Source organism: Pseudopipra pipra, chromosome 2 (genome assembly GCF_036250125.1).
Source record: "Pseudopipra pipra isolate bDixPip1 chromosome 2, bDixPip1.hap1, whole genome shotgun sequence".
NCBI lineage: Eukaryota > Metazoa > Chordata > Aves > Passeriformes > Pipridae > Pseudopipra > Pseudopipra pipra.
The window spans coordinates 93,599,932-93,615,893 of NC_087550.1; the positions used below are offsets into that span (position 1 = coordinate 93,599,932).

The window sequence follows — 15,962 nt, forward strand, 5'->3', positions numbered from 1 at the left end:
TCAGAGGGCCAAGACTCTGTGGTACCCGCAGAATGGGTTTCCCATGCTCAAAGTCGCGGCCGCCTCGCGGTCCCCAGCCTGGGGGAAGAGGGGATTCTCCACTGTCGCCCGGATTGCTTCCACACCGGGGGAAAGCGAGCGGGAACGGTCCCACTCGAATGAATTCCCTTACTTCGCGCATCCTTAACACTTGCGACATGTATCCCTTCACTGCATCCGATTGCACAGGCAGGAGTGACGCTAAGCAACTCGGGAATACGTAGCACAACTTCATCATACTTTTCATCCGAGTTCTGTCTGTAGTTGAAGATTCACATTTATTAGCGTAAACAATACTGGAGCTATACAAACACCTTGCATACTAAAGCAAGTCCTTTCACTGTAATAAACACAGTAAAATGTCTTTAACTCTGCAAAATTGTAAGGCAAGTGCACTGTGAGATCAAACTTCTGAGTACAGAACAACTGAGCAAGGCTTTAACTTCCGGTCTTGGGACTTTTTATTCCATTTATGTTCTTCTTCTTCTACATGTGTCTAAAATAATGAAAACAACATTATGACAACATGAACACTTCTTGCAAGTCCTCCTCTTCGGCTAGTATAAGGGGGGAAGTGTACACTTCCAGCATTTCCAAAGATAATGTTTCCTGAAGGGTTTAGCCATGCCTCTTAATTACGTCATGGAAATCATGTTTTCTTGAGGTCCACATTGAAATAACCGCGGCAGAAGGGACAAAACTAACTCCACAGAGCTGGTAGACATTTCTTGTGGGTTCAGCACGATTTTGTCTCGCTTTGCTGTCATGCTTTTGGTGTCTTCTCAATTACCGCATTTTCAGGAATGTCCCAGAAATCGATGACAGCAGTAGGTGTTTTCGCCATTGCCTTCTGGCGAGCTTGTAGAGGCTCATTGGAGAGAGTCGTTTGCACAACAGGTGCATAGTTTAGCAGCATCAACGCACCGTATTCTGATTCCCCAAGCCCCTCTAAAGGATAAGGTAACACCTGATATAAAGAGTTAGGGAGTAAAAGCGCAGAGGAACATGTCTTGATGTTGAAGTCCTGACCCTTCTGCTGCACAAAAACTTCTACATATGGCCAAAACGGGTTTAAAGCCACATCTCTTTCTGTCTGTAAAGTTTCTTTTCTTTTTGGAAGTTTGATGCGCTATTTTCGACTGTGTTGCTCCTTCCAAACATTCTCAGTGACAAGTCATGAGGATATGCAGTAATTCAGAAATTAGTGAAATTTTATTCTTGGTGGGGGCGTTGGATTAAGAGGCTGGGAGAGTGTGAAACAAGTCAACGTGTAATTGTATGATAAGGCTCTCACGAGGAATTTATTGGCCAAGTTGCTATTTCTATTCCTTCCTAATCTCGTTTAGCACATTCATTCTCTGCAATCTGTCTCCATAATCTTCTGTGACAGAATGGCAGCCAATAGAAGCATGCATGTTTGGAGAGAAGAGAAAATATGCAGAGGCGTGATAAACTGATGCTAATTATCCATATTTAGGACACCGAGTGCAGAAGATCAAGGTTTACAAATAACAAACCAGAGCCAATGATGATGGCTTCCTAGTGTGGAATATATTGGAGGGGACAAGATAAGGGTTTCACATGCAGAAGAGATTTATTGGTCAAAGGGTTCACCTTCCACTTTTCCACTTTTATATAGCAGTAAATTATTTGGGCTAAATTCACCAGAACATTACTCTTTTATTTGGCAATGTGCCATGACTTGCTCTTTCTTTGTGTCCTTTCAATGCAAATCCTTGTAGTGTAACATCAGTTGATAAGAAACAAATAATTGAAGTAATAGGTAATTCCCTTTAAATTGTGCATATAGGACAGTAAGGTAATCATCAAATGTAGAATGAGACCGGAGTATAGAGCAGATAGCTGAAAGTGAAACAATATCCATCTCGGCTATTAAATTACATTTGTACTAGGGAAAAATAACCTGCAGAAGACTTACAGGCTGAGGAAGAGACAACACTATTTTAGTCACCTTTAGGCCATTTTCCTACAGACATCTCAAATTTATTTCACTTTAAAAACAGCTTACCACAATTGTTCTTGCTTTCTCTTCCCCCCCCCCCCCCACCCCCCCGTCTTTCTTTACCCCCCGAAAGCTAGCATTTAAATTAGGGAGTCTTCATTCTCCTTTTTAAAAGCTCTTGGCTCTGAGAAATAATAAGGGAATTCAATTTGGCAATATCTATGTTGTATGGTTGAGGGTCAGTGGAGTGATCTTAGCAGTCTGCAGTAACTGTATTGCAAAGTTTACAAAACGAGAATAATATTTGTTGAGTTTATGTTTATTTATAAGTTCAGAAAGTATTCTGTACAGTGGCAAAATTCGAAACGTCATTTTCTATTACCATCTTGCTGTCAGGTAGAGGTAAACTGTTCTTTAAGAAAGTCACTCTTTAATTGTCTGTCAATATTCCTTGCTTTTCGAGCAGTGTTTTTCTTGTATGGGTGGTACGACGACACTCAGCAAAATAGAGAACCTGCTGTTGGAGCAGAAGATACCCGTCTCAGAGGTGCTTCAATTAGGAAAACTCATTTAAAATATCTCTTCCTTGATATAAGAAAATATATTTCTTCCGTGACTACTCTTTTAAGATGAGAAAATTTTCTGGCATTTTGTTTTACTGCTGAATGACTGTAGATTTTTTTTCTCTCCCTCTCTGAGGTATTCCTCTGAATTGGTTCATGTTTTGTGTTTTGTGCAGATGCAAAAATACTGCAGTCCCAAGCTTAACATTTTCACAGGTTTCCTAAAAATATTTCTAAAGTCAGTCATGCTTTTTCAAATTCCCATACGTATCTGACTTCTCTCAAAATTACCAAAACCACATCATTAGAGAAAGAAGGTAAGCCAAGAAAACGACTGCAATTTGGGTCATAGAAATTGCCATTTGGTCACTAGTGGATAAAAGCAAAGGGCATCAGGATTGGAGCAAGGATATGGAGCACGACAGTCTGGGGACAGGGCTGGCTCTGGGTCTGCCCTCTACGGTGAGTGCCGGCCCATGAAATACTCCCGGGCTATTTCCCGGGGACGGGGAAACCTCTGGAGCCGGATTCAACCCCCGCTAAAATCCACCAGGGGCTGTCCCCGCCTGCCCCACTCGGGAAAGCGCAGGGTAGAGGCCTTCGCAGCCTGAGTGCCCCCGGCTTCCCCCGTGTCAGGCGAACCTTTGTTCCGTGTCCCCCACCCAGGGACAAGGGGCGTTTATCTCCGCAGTGATTCCACAGCCTTGGCCCCGGAGCTGCTCCCCGGGTGTGGGGCTCCCAACTGGCACCCACGCTGCCACCACCCGGCCTCTTCCTCTCCACCCCGCTGAGGACCGCCTTCCCCCACGGAGGGGGCAGAATCCTGCTCCCCACGAGGAATGCTGGGAGGTGTGGGGGGGAGTCGTGAAACTCTTGAGCAGGAGCACCGAGGCGGCGGGGCGGGGGACCCCCGGGTGGAGGTGCCACGGCGGGGCGGGAAGGGGCTGCTCACACCGCTTTCTGTAAGAAACTACTTGACGCTGTCGGAGGGGCGGGGGTGGGCGCACGGGGAAGCCGGGTCCTGGGCTTCATGGAATAACGTTTGGCAACCAGTTTGTCTAAGGCTGATTTTCAAAGTAACGGCCTCTTAAGTCCGGACCGGTTTGAATCAGCAGCCCCTTTGGCTGGAGGCAGGACGGCAGGAGGCTTCACCGCAGCTGCCTCCACCCCTGCTTTCCGTGCGAAAAATCCTTTTTTCCCTGTTCGTCGGAAAAAGGCAGTCGTCTTCCACAGAAAACTCGAAGACTTTTTTCGAAATCAACATTTCACAGTTCCGTTTGTTGTCTCCGGAGAGACAGTGGAAATCCCTCTAAGCCGGGTGTTCTCGCTAAGCAAGGCGTGCGCACCGGCGGAGGGAATGCCGAAGTTTCCCCTTCAAGTGTTTTGTGGCTGCACTTAACTATGTAATGCCCGATGATGGAAAGCACTCTGTTCCAGATGTTGTCCAGCTGTTTCACAGAATACGAACGGAGCTTCTATAATATCTTTTCTGCCCTTTCTTCATTTTTTTTTAATTATTATGTCTCGCATCACAAAAGCCAAACGCTATCCTGCGTGAATTTTAGCTCTTATTTTCCGCCTCCATACTTCCATTCATCACTCAATTTTCACGCCTGTAGCGAGTCCTCTACCTGTTAGGCAATAGGTATGTGATAATAAAACTAGGAGGTGAGACAAGACCCCTCGGCTACCCCTGAATCTGGTGTGTAGCTCTGTGCATATGGCGAGAGACTGGCATTCTCCAGCAAACGCCCGGAAACTATGATGGGATGTTCCCAAGTACGTGACGTCATTGCATATATTTATGAAGCAGTTGGTATCCACACACTGATTTTTATTAAAGATTTTTTTTTTTTTAATGTGTACTAGCTTTTGCTCGTTAAAGGAGATCAGCAAGAATATCCTGAGGAACAGAGACCATGTTTTAACAAGGGACTCTGAGACTCTGAGTTTTTCTCTTTTCATGACAATAAGTTTACCTTTCAGCTATAGTATTTTGTCTTATTGAGCATCCAAGGCTACCCTAAGATAGATGATAAAAACAGACGTTCAAATAGGAACCCTTAACTGTGAGTACATGAACATATAGTTTAGGCATTATGAAACATTTAAAACATGTCTGAGATGCACGAACACGTTTAGTTTCCTACCCCAAACTACCCACTGAATAATACAGCTACATAGCAAGCTTCTACCAAATTAGGCTCATTTGGTCACCCAAGGATGCTTTTTGCAATAACGCCACTTCATTGCTTTCCTTATCTTAAATATGTGGATACGTGGCATGTTCATCATGATGAGCTTGTCCCACTTATCTAGTGAGCTTTAGTCTGCGACCCCTAAAACTGAGATGTTGCTATATTCGGGAAAATCACGCAGGGCTTTCCTCTGCAGCTTCCTAATCAAAGCAAAACGATTAGAAGACTATTTGTCCCTATGTTGTGACCCAGAACTTAGTCAGCTAAATGGACATTTTAGCTGGAAGTAGCAGAAACTTCCTCAGCCTTGCTAGAAAGTTAGAAACTGAGAGGAACATAAACATGCTTTTTGGAGGAGAAATGCATGTTCTGCTCTCATTACTTTGTTCTCGGCTGTTCCATAAGACACATAAGTAAAGATGTGACACCAGAGCATGGAAATTAGTGATTTGTAAAATGCACTGCATGCCTATATCCCTCCTCTTCTCTCTTACGGCAGCTCAAGGCACATCGCTGAAGAGATTTTTTAGGCCAAACTCCATGCCTCCCTTATTCGTATCTTCTTTTTTTTTTTTTTCCCCGAATTTTATTCTTCCTGAGCTATATTATGGAATCTGACATTCACAGTTTTCCTCCAGTCTCTCTACCTTGACATATACAAGCTTGAGCTCACCTACAGCTGTGTGTTTTAAAAGGTGTTTCCCACTTAGTTTTGTTTTCTTTTTCATGGTCCTTCAAGGTAGAAAATGCACGTGCTCACAGTGACTCGATTGCATAGCATTTTCTGGTTTTCACTATTTCCTACATTTTAACACCGGGGAGGAGCGGGACGAAGACGAACCATGACGCTTTCACCTGCCCGGGGACTGAAAAGCAATTTAGAGGAAGGTAGGAGTGACAATGCGCGAAGGTACAGATAATGAGAAAAAAACCCCAAACCATCCCTTAACAAAAGCAAAGCCTCTTTCACTATTCTGCTACCTACAGGTGAAATAAAAGGTAATATGGAAAGTTAATCTAGTCACTTGATCAAGGGATTGCACAAGATTTTCCCAAAAGATAAAGATATCCTGTGTGCTCTGCAAGAACTCCACGGTTGGAGTGAATGTAACTCGGAAGCACCGTAGCAGGTTTCAGATCTTTCCCCACCACTTAGGAATTGTTTTGATGTCGATACTTCGTTTTGAACTCCCCTGCTTGGGCTTTTAGTCTTTCCTGGCTTTGGGCTACTTGTGTTTGTAGCTCCAACCCTGAACAGCCATTCAATCTTCTAATCTGATTAGGATTGAACTATCCACTGTCCAATGATTCCAGCAAGACAATCTTCCTACAGATTTTTTTCTGCACTGGAGGTAAAAAAAAAAAAATTCAATACGTCTGAATTCTGTGCGAGACAATTTTTGGGTAGGAAATAAACATCTCCCTACACCCCCGGCACCTTCACCCCCCTCCGTGGATGTATGGTGCCTTTGTTCACCGCTAGTTCCTAGTTGCTATGGAGTTTTACGCCTTGGTAAACTATATTTCACCTCCTCCTGGTGAAAGCTATTCTTTTCCTAAATGCACACTTTGCAGACTCCGGTCCTACCCCGCCTCATGTCGGCTGCAATTCCTCAGCCCACGCTGGTCTGCTCCTGAGTGAAGCCACGTTTTCCCACTCGGATCTCAGCTCACCCTCTAGCACTTGCCCAATTGTTTGACCCCCGACAGATGCTCTCCTGCTTCTCCTCGGTTTCATTGTCCTTTTTTTTTTTTAAGGTTTCTGAGGGATAGTCCCTCTATCTGAGAGCTGCGGTTAACCGTGGCACACGTCTTCTCCAAATCAATGAGAGGTGTCCGGTCTGAAAGCGTGGACAATGAGATTTTACTGAGCATGAAGCATATTACCCCCAAACCCGTCCTGACAGGCCGTGCTAAAGCACTGAATGACTTTCTTGAAACGAGACCTTTCTGAAGGCTCCTCCCTTCAGAGAATTACACCGTCCAGGAAAGATAGGCATGAAACTGCACGAGGGCACCCCAGGGCTTTGTAAATTGGGGGCGGGGTATGTGTTCTTTGTCACAAGGCCCCACTACTTCTACCCCAAAGCCAAGGACCAATGTTCTTTACCTTGGCGGTTGCTCCTCACTCAACACCAGCTCCACACGTGTTAAAGGATGAGGTTTTCACTTCGGTAGTTCCAGACTTTTTGACAGCACATACAGCAGTGTGATTCAGCTCAGTCGGCTCCTATTGACATCTAGGCTACCCTACAGAGGCATCGCTAGGGGTGTCCCGGGTTTAGGCACAAGGACTTGAAGGGCTACCAAGTCTCCTGCTAGCACCCCTTACCACTTTGGGTATGCGGCCACAGGAACAGGCCCCATACACAGCACCGCTGTTACATCAAAGATCCTCAAGAGCCTCCGACCTTTAGTTGGTTTATCTTTACTTTTGCAAATTTTCCTCCAACGGTAGAATGGTTCACTGAGTGTAGAAGTCAAAGGGCTTTCCCTTCAGCGTCTCTAACTAAAGCCTCCGGTTACATCTGTACCTGCCCACCAGGTTCCCTCGTTCTTTTGTCTGCCGTCCTGCACCTCGGGGCCGTCCCTGTGTCCCAACTCTTTCTGACGTTACTCAGCAGAGGCGCAGTGGGGTTGGAGTCAGCAGGCAGGGAGGCAGACAGGCAAGGCCCTGCCTGCCCTGCACCCATAATCTGTTATCCCTCCTGCCGCCCGGCCAGCGGGAGTCGGCGACCATCGCTCCCCCCCCGTCCCTCTCTGCAGCCACTTTGTTCACGCCAGCCCTCCCCTCCGTGTCCGGCTCGGAGCTCTGCAAGACCGTGTCCTGACACGTTTTATGTTTCGTCTGCTCTGCCTCTCTTTTGGCCTTGCCTTTCCAGTCACTTTTCAGCCAAGCTTTACTGTTTGAATCCTCTCCGCCTCGGCCGTGGGAAACTCAGACCTCATTTTCCCTTCAGAAAGCAGCATCCACCCCTACCCAACCTCAGCATGAACCCAGGGAGATTCGCTTAATCTTGACCGGTACCCTCCGGCCCCAGCCTGCCGCTCCTGGGCGCCAGCCCTCCCTGGAGCTGCGCGAGTGCCCGTGGCGCTGGGGAGACGGAAGGGCAGCAGAGCGAGACGGCGCCGCGTTTCGCAGAGCGGGGCCACGCGTGGCAGCAGGTGCCTAGAGCTTCACTCAGCACTTTTAGGAGGGATGTCTCCGAACCGGGCCAGGCCCATCGGCTTCGAATCCCCTTCGGCTCGGACAATGTGTACAGAGGTGCTCGGTGCTGGTTGTGGGGTAGTGCCGAACCACCCAATACCCTCGCTTTTGGGGGCGCTGAGTTTTCTGGAAGAGGAGGAGCCAATATGCCGCGAGGTGGAGGGACCACTTGCTTCTCCCCCCTTCCCCTCCTCCTCCCCCCAAAAATAAGAAAATAGCGTGTGTCGTCTCCTCGCCATGTGCAGTGTCTGTGTGCGTGGGGTGTGCGCGGCACGGCGGAGCGGCGGCGCCAGTGCACCGCGGGGCGCGGAGCGGCAGCCGAGGCGCCCACCCGCCGCTGCCGGCGGCCCGTCGGGGCGTGCCCCCCTGCCCCACTCCCATCCCCCGCCCCCGGTAGCCGTGCAGCAGATGGCCCGCGGTCCGGGAGGGCGGCCTGCGCCCGCCCGCCGCTGAACGCATGACTGGAGCCGGGCTTTGGTGTCGCCCATCCCGGGAGGGTCCCGTGTGGAGTTCAAGGGCGGCCTTTGCCGGCTGACAGCAACGCGCTTGTTTTTCCCAGATATCTCGGCCGCCCCCGCCTCTCACGCCTGGAACCCTCCCTCCTTGCTTTCCCCTCCTGCTCGTCGGTGAGAGGCCAATAGACTGCGGTCGGGAGATGGGGCGCACCGCAGCATTCTCCTCACCGCCACCCGCTGCAGCTCCCCGACCTCCCGCTGGGACCTCTCTTCTCCCACCCTCCCGGCTGTGGCATCTCCCTTCTCCCCACAGCAGAGCCGGGGCCTCCCCCACCAGACTCCCCCCTCCACGGCGGGGTCTGGTCTCGCTGGCTGCCCGGCCGGCCGCTGGCCTGCAGCGGGAGCCGTCGGTATTCCGCCGAGTGATTGTAAACGGGTTTGACTGGCCGTTGATCCCGGGGTCAGGACTCTCCTCGCTAATCCCTCGCTCTCCAAACACCACCCCCCGCCCTTGTCCCCGCGTTCTCCCTCCCTCTCTCTCACCCTTCTAGCCCCCTTCCACCCCCGTTTCCCTCTTGCATCATTCATTTGCAGCCCCTCCGACGGCATCGAGGGCACTTCACTTCCTGGAGCTGCAGCTCGCAGATACCCACTCGCACCCCACGAACAACATTCCCCAGGCCCACTGCTCCACGACTCTGGGGTACTTGCTTAGCAAGATCAGGCCCCCGCACATTCACACGGACAGATGGACACCCTGACGCTGTCCGCGTCCAAGGGACTGCCCCTTCCCGGCACTCCCCACGTGTTGCTCAGTGTAGGAGGGAAAGGGAGAGCTGGAGTTACTGGGGGGAGCTGGCAGAAAGTGTGCGCGAAGGGGGGAGGGCGGGGCAGAAAAGGGCAGGGGAGGGTCGGTGAGTGCCCGGGAAAGGCGGGGGTATTGCGGGGCGTGGGACAGCGTCGGCGCCAGGCCCGGGAGCGCATATCGTCCAGATAACCCACAGGCACCTGCCAGTTCTTGTCTTTTAGTTCCATTTTACTCTACAGCATCTCTCAGATCAGCCGTTTCATTTAGTTTTCAGCGGGGGAGTGTGCATGTGTGATGTTGTGGCGCCTTTTTTTTTAACGTTGTTTTTTTTTTTCTTCCATGGCAGTTTACGCATGATAATAAAAGCTATAACCTCGTCAGACGTTCAGGTGACCCGGCCTGATGTCGTCTGCATGTGGCGCAGCTGGGAGGGAGGGTCCTCACCACCCCTCTGTCCACTGAAGGAGCATTTCGTGGGGCTTCTTGTCCCGCTGTAGCCCTCCGGGCTCGTTGGCTCTGATTTCTGGAATCGTCCTTCTTTTTATCTTCATGGATGATTTAATGTGCCCTCCTCCCCCACTCCGTTGCTCCCAGAGGCTCGGAGCCGTCCCATCGATGCCCCGCCCGGCGCTTGTTGCGGTGTGACTCCGGCTGAGGGCACGGAGGAGTGGAACTGGAGGGAACGGCTTTTCCCCGGGGCCCAGCGCCACTCCTACGAGCTCAGCGAGCCACGTACGGCGGGGGCAAGGAGAGGGGGAAAAAAAAGTGGGGGGAGAACCGCTGGGAAAGAGCTGTGGAGTTCAGGCCAAGTTTGCGTTTTGGCTCGAAGTTTGGAGCGGATCAAATCTGTTATCGCTCTGTGCCTCCTGTCCTTCTGGCTGCTCTGCCGCCGCCCCCCTCCCGGGGCAGATGGACCCTCCGTCAGAGCTCTGACCGCGGGGGCGGGATCTGGCCCATGGGGGGCCTTGACCCCAAGCTCCCCACGCTACACGCGGCCTAACTCCGCAGAGGGCACCTCCACCGCGCTCCCCTTCGCCTTACTCCCTGGATTGTCCTTCCTTTTACTGAAAACGAGATGACTTTTTGGTTTAATTCTTCCACATACGCGATTTTAATAGCTCTGTCAATCATGTTAAAGGAGGAACATTTCATACAATTTTAGATTTAATGTACTTAAACCATAAATCGCTTAAACCTATTCTTAGTTTTGCATATTCAATTATTCTCTTATATATAACTCGCACAGCAAAAAGCCGGAAGACCTAATTATTTTACTGTACCTAAACCCAACTCATCTGCCTAGGGAAGCTGTTTCGTTTGTATACCCAAACGTGAAGTTTAACTTAAGTAAAGTGAACTGCCAAACCAACCAGTAAAACACAACTAACAAAAAAAGCAGCAAAAAATTGTACCCTGATGATGTTTCGGGGAGGGCGGGGGGGGGAGATGTTTTTGGTATTTTGTAGTGGAGTTTTTTGTTTGATGGGGGTTTTGTGGTTTGTTTGTTTGTTTGTTTGTTTTTCTTTTGGAGGGTGGCCTTTCGCAGAGCAAAATGTATTTCTTTGAAAGGCGGGCTGAGAATATTCGAAGCTTATTTGAATATAACCGAGATTGGGTCTGTTTAATCCACTTGTGTTGAAAGAGCAGGTATTCCCATTATTCTAGGCATAACGCCATTGAGCCGCAAAATTCTGAGGGTAGGAGGGAAAACTCGTTAAAAGGAGATCATTTAGACAGCCGTAATATTTCCTTTTTTAAGCGTTTCCCCGTAGTATTTCTGTTGTTTGAAAGCAAATAAACAGATGTTTATTTGCTTTTCTCCCTTGACCGTCCCAGTCCACCTATTCCATCAGACGTGTTCAGCGATACACGATCGTCTCACTGGGATTTTTCTATTCTGCATAGTCAGCAAATGTGATTTTCAATAGCTATGATCCTTAAAGAAAAGACACGTAACAGGGTTGCATCAGATGTATATGTGTCTGCATGTGCATATGTACACACACACACACTCCTCTTCGGTCATGATGCTATCTACAGTGTGTATAGATATTTACGAGTACGTAGTATGCACATGAAGGAAAACACATTTCAAGAAACAGTTCAACAGGTAGCCAGCCTAATCTGCATATCTAAAGGTACGGCTAATAATATTTTAAATTACATCTAGGACTGTGTTTGGCTGGAGGTAACCGACGCCAGGGAAGTTTTCTCACAGTTTCCTGCTTTCTGTGTGCTCTGTTCGGAGGCTGAACATTTCCAAAAGTCGCCTGTCGACTGAACCCGCACACACCTCGCTGTGACAAAGGCTCAAATAGTTGAAAAAAAAAAATGTGTGGGGCTTATTTTCGGTTGAAATCAACAGACACCTTCCATGAAAATTCTATGTTCAGTTTAAAGCATGAATGATTTATACAAAATTATCAACATAACTCGGAAGAGTTATATATGTCAATTGACATGTAAACATTATAGAAGAAGTGCAATCTCTAACAGGGACCAAAACCGCTCCTCATTAACCAACTAAAACTTCCGCACTCATTATGGACCAAGTATTTATTCGCCAGCGCTAAAAGATAATTTAAAAAGTCCTACAGCCTGCTGCCGCCGACATTACAGTCATGGAAGTTAATTTTGTTTCCTTTTGTTTAAGTAGTTATAACTGTTTTAAAAATTCATTTGCTACAGAAGTTTACAGCAAACTTTTAATTCTAACATATCGAAAAGTATTGACCGACAGCTAGAAAAAAAATTAAATTTCAAAGCACTGAACAACATTCTGCAACGAACTGACATGCATCGTTTTGCTCGACAGCTTTAGCACCAGTCGCTGAAAATTGAGGGGGGGGGGCCGTCGGAGGGGACAGAAACGTGTGACCCCTCTGTTCCCCGCTCGCCCCCCGGGATGCTCCGGAGGGATGGGGCTACTTTTCGGGCTTGAGGTTTAGAGGTCGCTTTTCTTTTCGAGACGAGCAAAACTAAGCTCTTTCTCTTTTCAAGGTGTTAATTAGAGGGGAAGTGCCGCCCTGACCGGTGCCTTCTCGATTCCCGGGGAGGTAGGTGCCCCTCCTGGGCCGGCGGGAACTCCCGGCCGAGCGGGGACCCGAGGCGAGCAGGGGTGGGCAGCACCCGATTACCCCCCAAGGGGAAAGTTACTGCCCCGGCAAGGTTTCGACCACCAGCCCAGCCATAAAGTCCACAAAATAAATGTTCACGGCTAGAAGAGTAACGCAGTAAGAGGTTTTCCCTTGCAGTAGGGAACGAGTATTAAAATAAATCTACCTTCATCCCTCCCGATTTACACAGGTTAGGGAACATCGATATTTACTGCAGATTGCACTTCATTCTGTTTGCAGCTGCTGTTTAAAACTTCCTCCCCAAAATTTAGGTTTACCCGCTGTATTTCTAGGTTTACCATGGTAAACACTACTAAGTTCTCCAGGAAATTTTTGTTTGTTTGTTTGTTTGTTTTTAAAAAACAGGTGACTTTTTCCACTTTGAAATTTATTTAACTCAAAAAAAAAAAAAAAAAAAGGACGCATCCTTCGGATTTCTGTTTAGCAGAAAAGCTTTTTAGTAAACTATGTACAAAATCTGAATTCCTTCATAATGCCTAAATAAAAATTATTTCACAATGCATTTACAAGAAATGATACAAAAAGAAAACAAAACCGAAGAGAAAACAAACAAACAAAAATATCCAGATACAATAAAATTTTACAGACCTCAGGGAAAAAAATGTAGCTTCTAAAAGAAAAAGTTTTATAAATAAACAAACAAGTAACAAAAAAACCCCAACCCAACAAAACCGCGAGAATATCTACAAAAAACTTTTTAATTGTTCTTTTGGATTTGCTTTAGTACATGAGTAATAAATGAGAACTGTTTCCTCATCAACTTCGAGTTAATTAGTCAATAAAAAGCCTTCGCAAGAAGCGATCCGTGACTGAAATCGTAGCAGTTCCACGCGATATAAAAGTTGGCATCGCCTACAACTTTTTGTTGGTAATTTTTTGTCTTTTCACCATCGTTTCCCCCCCTTTCTCCTTTTTTCCTCCCTTATTTTCTCTTTCTCTTCTTTTGCAAATAAACGCACTATGCCTCTTGGGTGAATGATAAATACTGTACAAAAAGTCTCGATAAAACACGGAAGTTCAGTTTAAAACTAGTTTCATAAACTAGTCCTTCTAAAAAAAAAAAAAGGTAAGTAAAGCAACCGTTACCTTTTTTCTCTCTCGTCATTATTATTATTATTTATTATTATTATTACAAGAACATCAAAACATTTCTGTACAAAAAGGAAGGAAGAAAGAAAAAAAAAAAAGAAAGAGAGGCGGGGAAGGGCGGGAGGGAAGGGGCGCGAGAGGCAAAAATAAGAGGGGGAACCTGGGAGCGGGGCAGGAGAGGTGCGGGGCCGGGACGCGGGAGGGCGGCCGGGGCTGAGCGTGCGGTGGCAGCGGCGGGGCGCGCAGTCCAGCGGAACGGCCCGGGGCCGCGGCCGGGGCCCGAAAGCCGGGCCGGTGCTCGCACCCGAGCCTGCCTCCGCCGCTCCGGTGCCGGCGGGGGTTCAGATATGCGTCAAGGGGACGGTGCCGTTCACCCCCGTGCTGGCGCTCTGGTAGTGCTGGGGCAGGGAGTGGAGCCGGCTCTGGGCGGCAGCTGCCGCCGGATCACCACCTTCCCCGGCCGGTAAGTACATGCTGATCATCTCCCGCAGGTCCCCGGGGCACGGGGCCCGCGAGTGCGAAGTGACGGGCGGGCTCACGCTGGGCTCCGACTTTACCAGCGAGCCCAGGGCGCCCAGCGCCCCCGAGGAGGCGGCCGCCGCCGCCGCCGCCGCCGCCGCTGCCGCCGCCGAGTTCTGGTGGGGCTGGGAGCCGTAGGGCAGGGCGCCGTAGCCCGAGGGCGAGGCGCTCATGTAGCCCTGCGAGTTGGAGATGGGGCTGTACTGCAGGGCGCCCATGTCGTAGCGGTGCATGGGCTGCGGGTTGTGCGGGTGGTGCGGGTGATGGGGGTGCGGGTGGTGCGGGTGCCCCCCGCTGCCCGGGTGCTGGCTGTAGGCGAGCTGCGCCTCCTGCATCATCGCCGCCGCCGCCGCCGCCGCCGCCACCGAGCCCGGGTAGGCGCCGTTCGCCCAGCCGTTCATGTGCGCGTAGCCGCCGCTGGCCGTGCCGCCGGGGCTCTCCAGCCGCTGCCCAACACCGCCCGGGCTGACGCCGACGCCCATGCCCACGCCGACACCGGCCGGGCCTCCCGCGGCCGAGCCGGCGCTCAGCAGCCCCCCGGCCAGCGAGTACTTGTCCTTCTTGAGCAGGGTCTTAGTCTTCCGCCGGGGCCGGTATTTATAATCCGGGTGCTCCTTCATGTGCAGCGCCCGCAACCGCTTCGCCTCGTCGATGAACGGTCTCTTCTCGGCCTCCGACATGACTTTCCACTCGGCCCCCAAGCGCTTGCTGATCTCCGAGTTGTGCATTTTGGGGTTCTCCTGGGCCATCTTCCGCCGCTGGCCCCGCGACCACACCATGAAGGCGTTCATGGGTCTCTTGACCCGGTCCTGGTTCGCTTTGTTCCCCCCGCCGCCGCCGCCGCCGCCTCCTCCGCCGCCTCCCGCTCCGGTCTGCCCCGAGAGGTTCGTGGGGGCCTGGGCTCCGCCGGGGGAGTGCAAGTCCGTCTCCATCATCATGCTGTACATTCAAGTAGCTTTTTTATTTTCCACCGGCGCCAGACGTGAAAAATGAATCAAACATAGAGGAGCCCGGGCGGACGGGGAGCGAGCGAGGTGAAACCCGTTCGTATCTAGGTAGCTACCGCCGTGGAAAAAAAAAGAAAGGAAAAAAAAAAAAAAGAGGAGAATAAAACCGCGAGGAGGGCGATCGGCGACCCCACCGGCGAAAAACTTTCTCCCTTTTGCAAACCACTTTCGGGGCTCGGCGGCGACGGGAGTTCGAGCTGCTCAAACAGGTGCACGGCAAACTTGCTCCTTCACTTGGCGCGGCGGGAGGAGTGTGCGGAGCCGTCGGCGGTGTCCTCCGCTCGCCGGCGCTCCCCGGCAGACGCGCGCACACCCCTCCGCTCCCTCTCTTATCCTTAACGGAGCTATTTTTTTTTTGTTCTTTGCTGCTAACTTGGAGAGAGAGAGGGAGGGAGGGGAGAGAGCGTGTGTGACTTGCATCCGCTGATCGCAGGTGAACGGAGCAGAAGAGAGGAGAACCCACCGCCACGCGAAAAGGAGGCGAAAAAAAAAAAAGTATTTAAACGTTAACTGAAAAAAAAAAAAAAAGCGGGAGGAGGATCAGGGGAGGGAGGGGGTGGGGGAAGAAGCCCAACCAAAACACGCGCCGAGCCCGGCGGCCGGGGCGCGGCGGCACAGTAATTTGCTGGCGGTGGTCTCCCTCCCGCGGCCCGGGCGGGACGGGCCGGGAAGGGGCCGGGACGGGGCCGGGACGGGGCCGGGAAAGGAGGAGAAGGAGGAGGAGCCGCCGGGCGCGCGGGCGAACGGCGCCGCAGCCATACGGCGCGCGCCGAGCCCGCCTTAAATCGCCTGCCGGCGGCCAATGGGGGTGCGCCGCCGGGCCGTGATTTGCATATGGCGCGCGCCGGGCGGTGACGTGCAGCGGGGCGCGCCGCGCGCGGGGGGGCGCGCGGGCGGAGGGGGCGCCCCCGAGGCGGGGACACAACACACCCCCATCCCGCCATCCCGCCATCCCGCCATCCCGGGCAACCCGCCC

General features: G+C 50.7%; 1 protein-coding gene and 1 long non-coding RNA gene across 2 annotated transcripts in view; both read right to left on the reverse strand.

The window, feature by feature from the left end:
* Positions 1-15,962, reverse strand: part of LOC135410126 (uncharacterized) — an 80,840-nt gene that overhangs the window by 55,068 nt on the left and 9,810 nt on the right. The gene's annotated exons all lie outside the window — the stretch shown is intronic.
* Positions 11,926-15,765, reverse strand: SOX1 (SRY-box transcription factor 1). Its single transcript, XM_064646491.1, has one exon. It carries the CDS (start codon positions 14,924-14,926, stop codon positions 13,802-13,804), a length of 1,125 nt encoding a protein of 374 aa, XP_064502561.1. The 5' UTR covers positions 14,927-15,765; the 3' UTR covers positions 11,926-13,801.

Coding starts and splice junctions, on each gene's coding strand:
- SOX1 (XM_064646491.1), bottom strand. CDS start 14,926: ATGTACAGCATGATGATGGAGACGGACTTGCACTCCCCCGGCGGAGCC.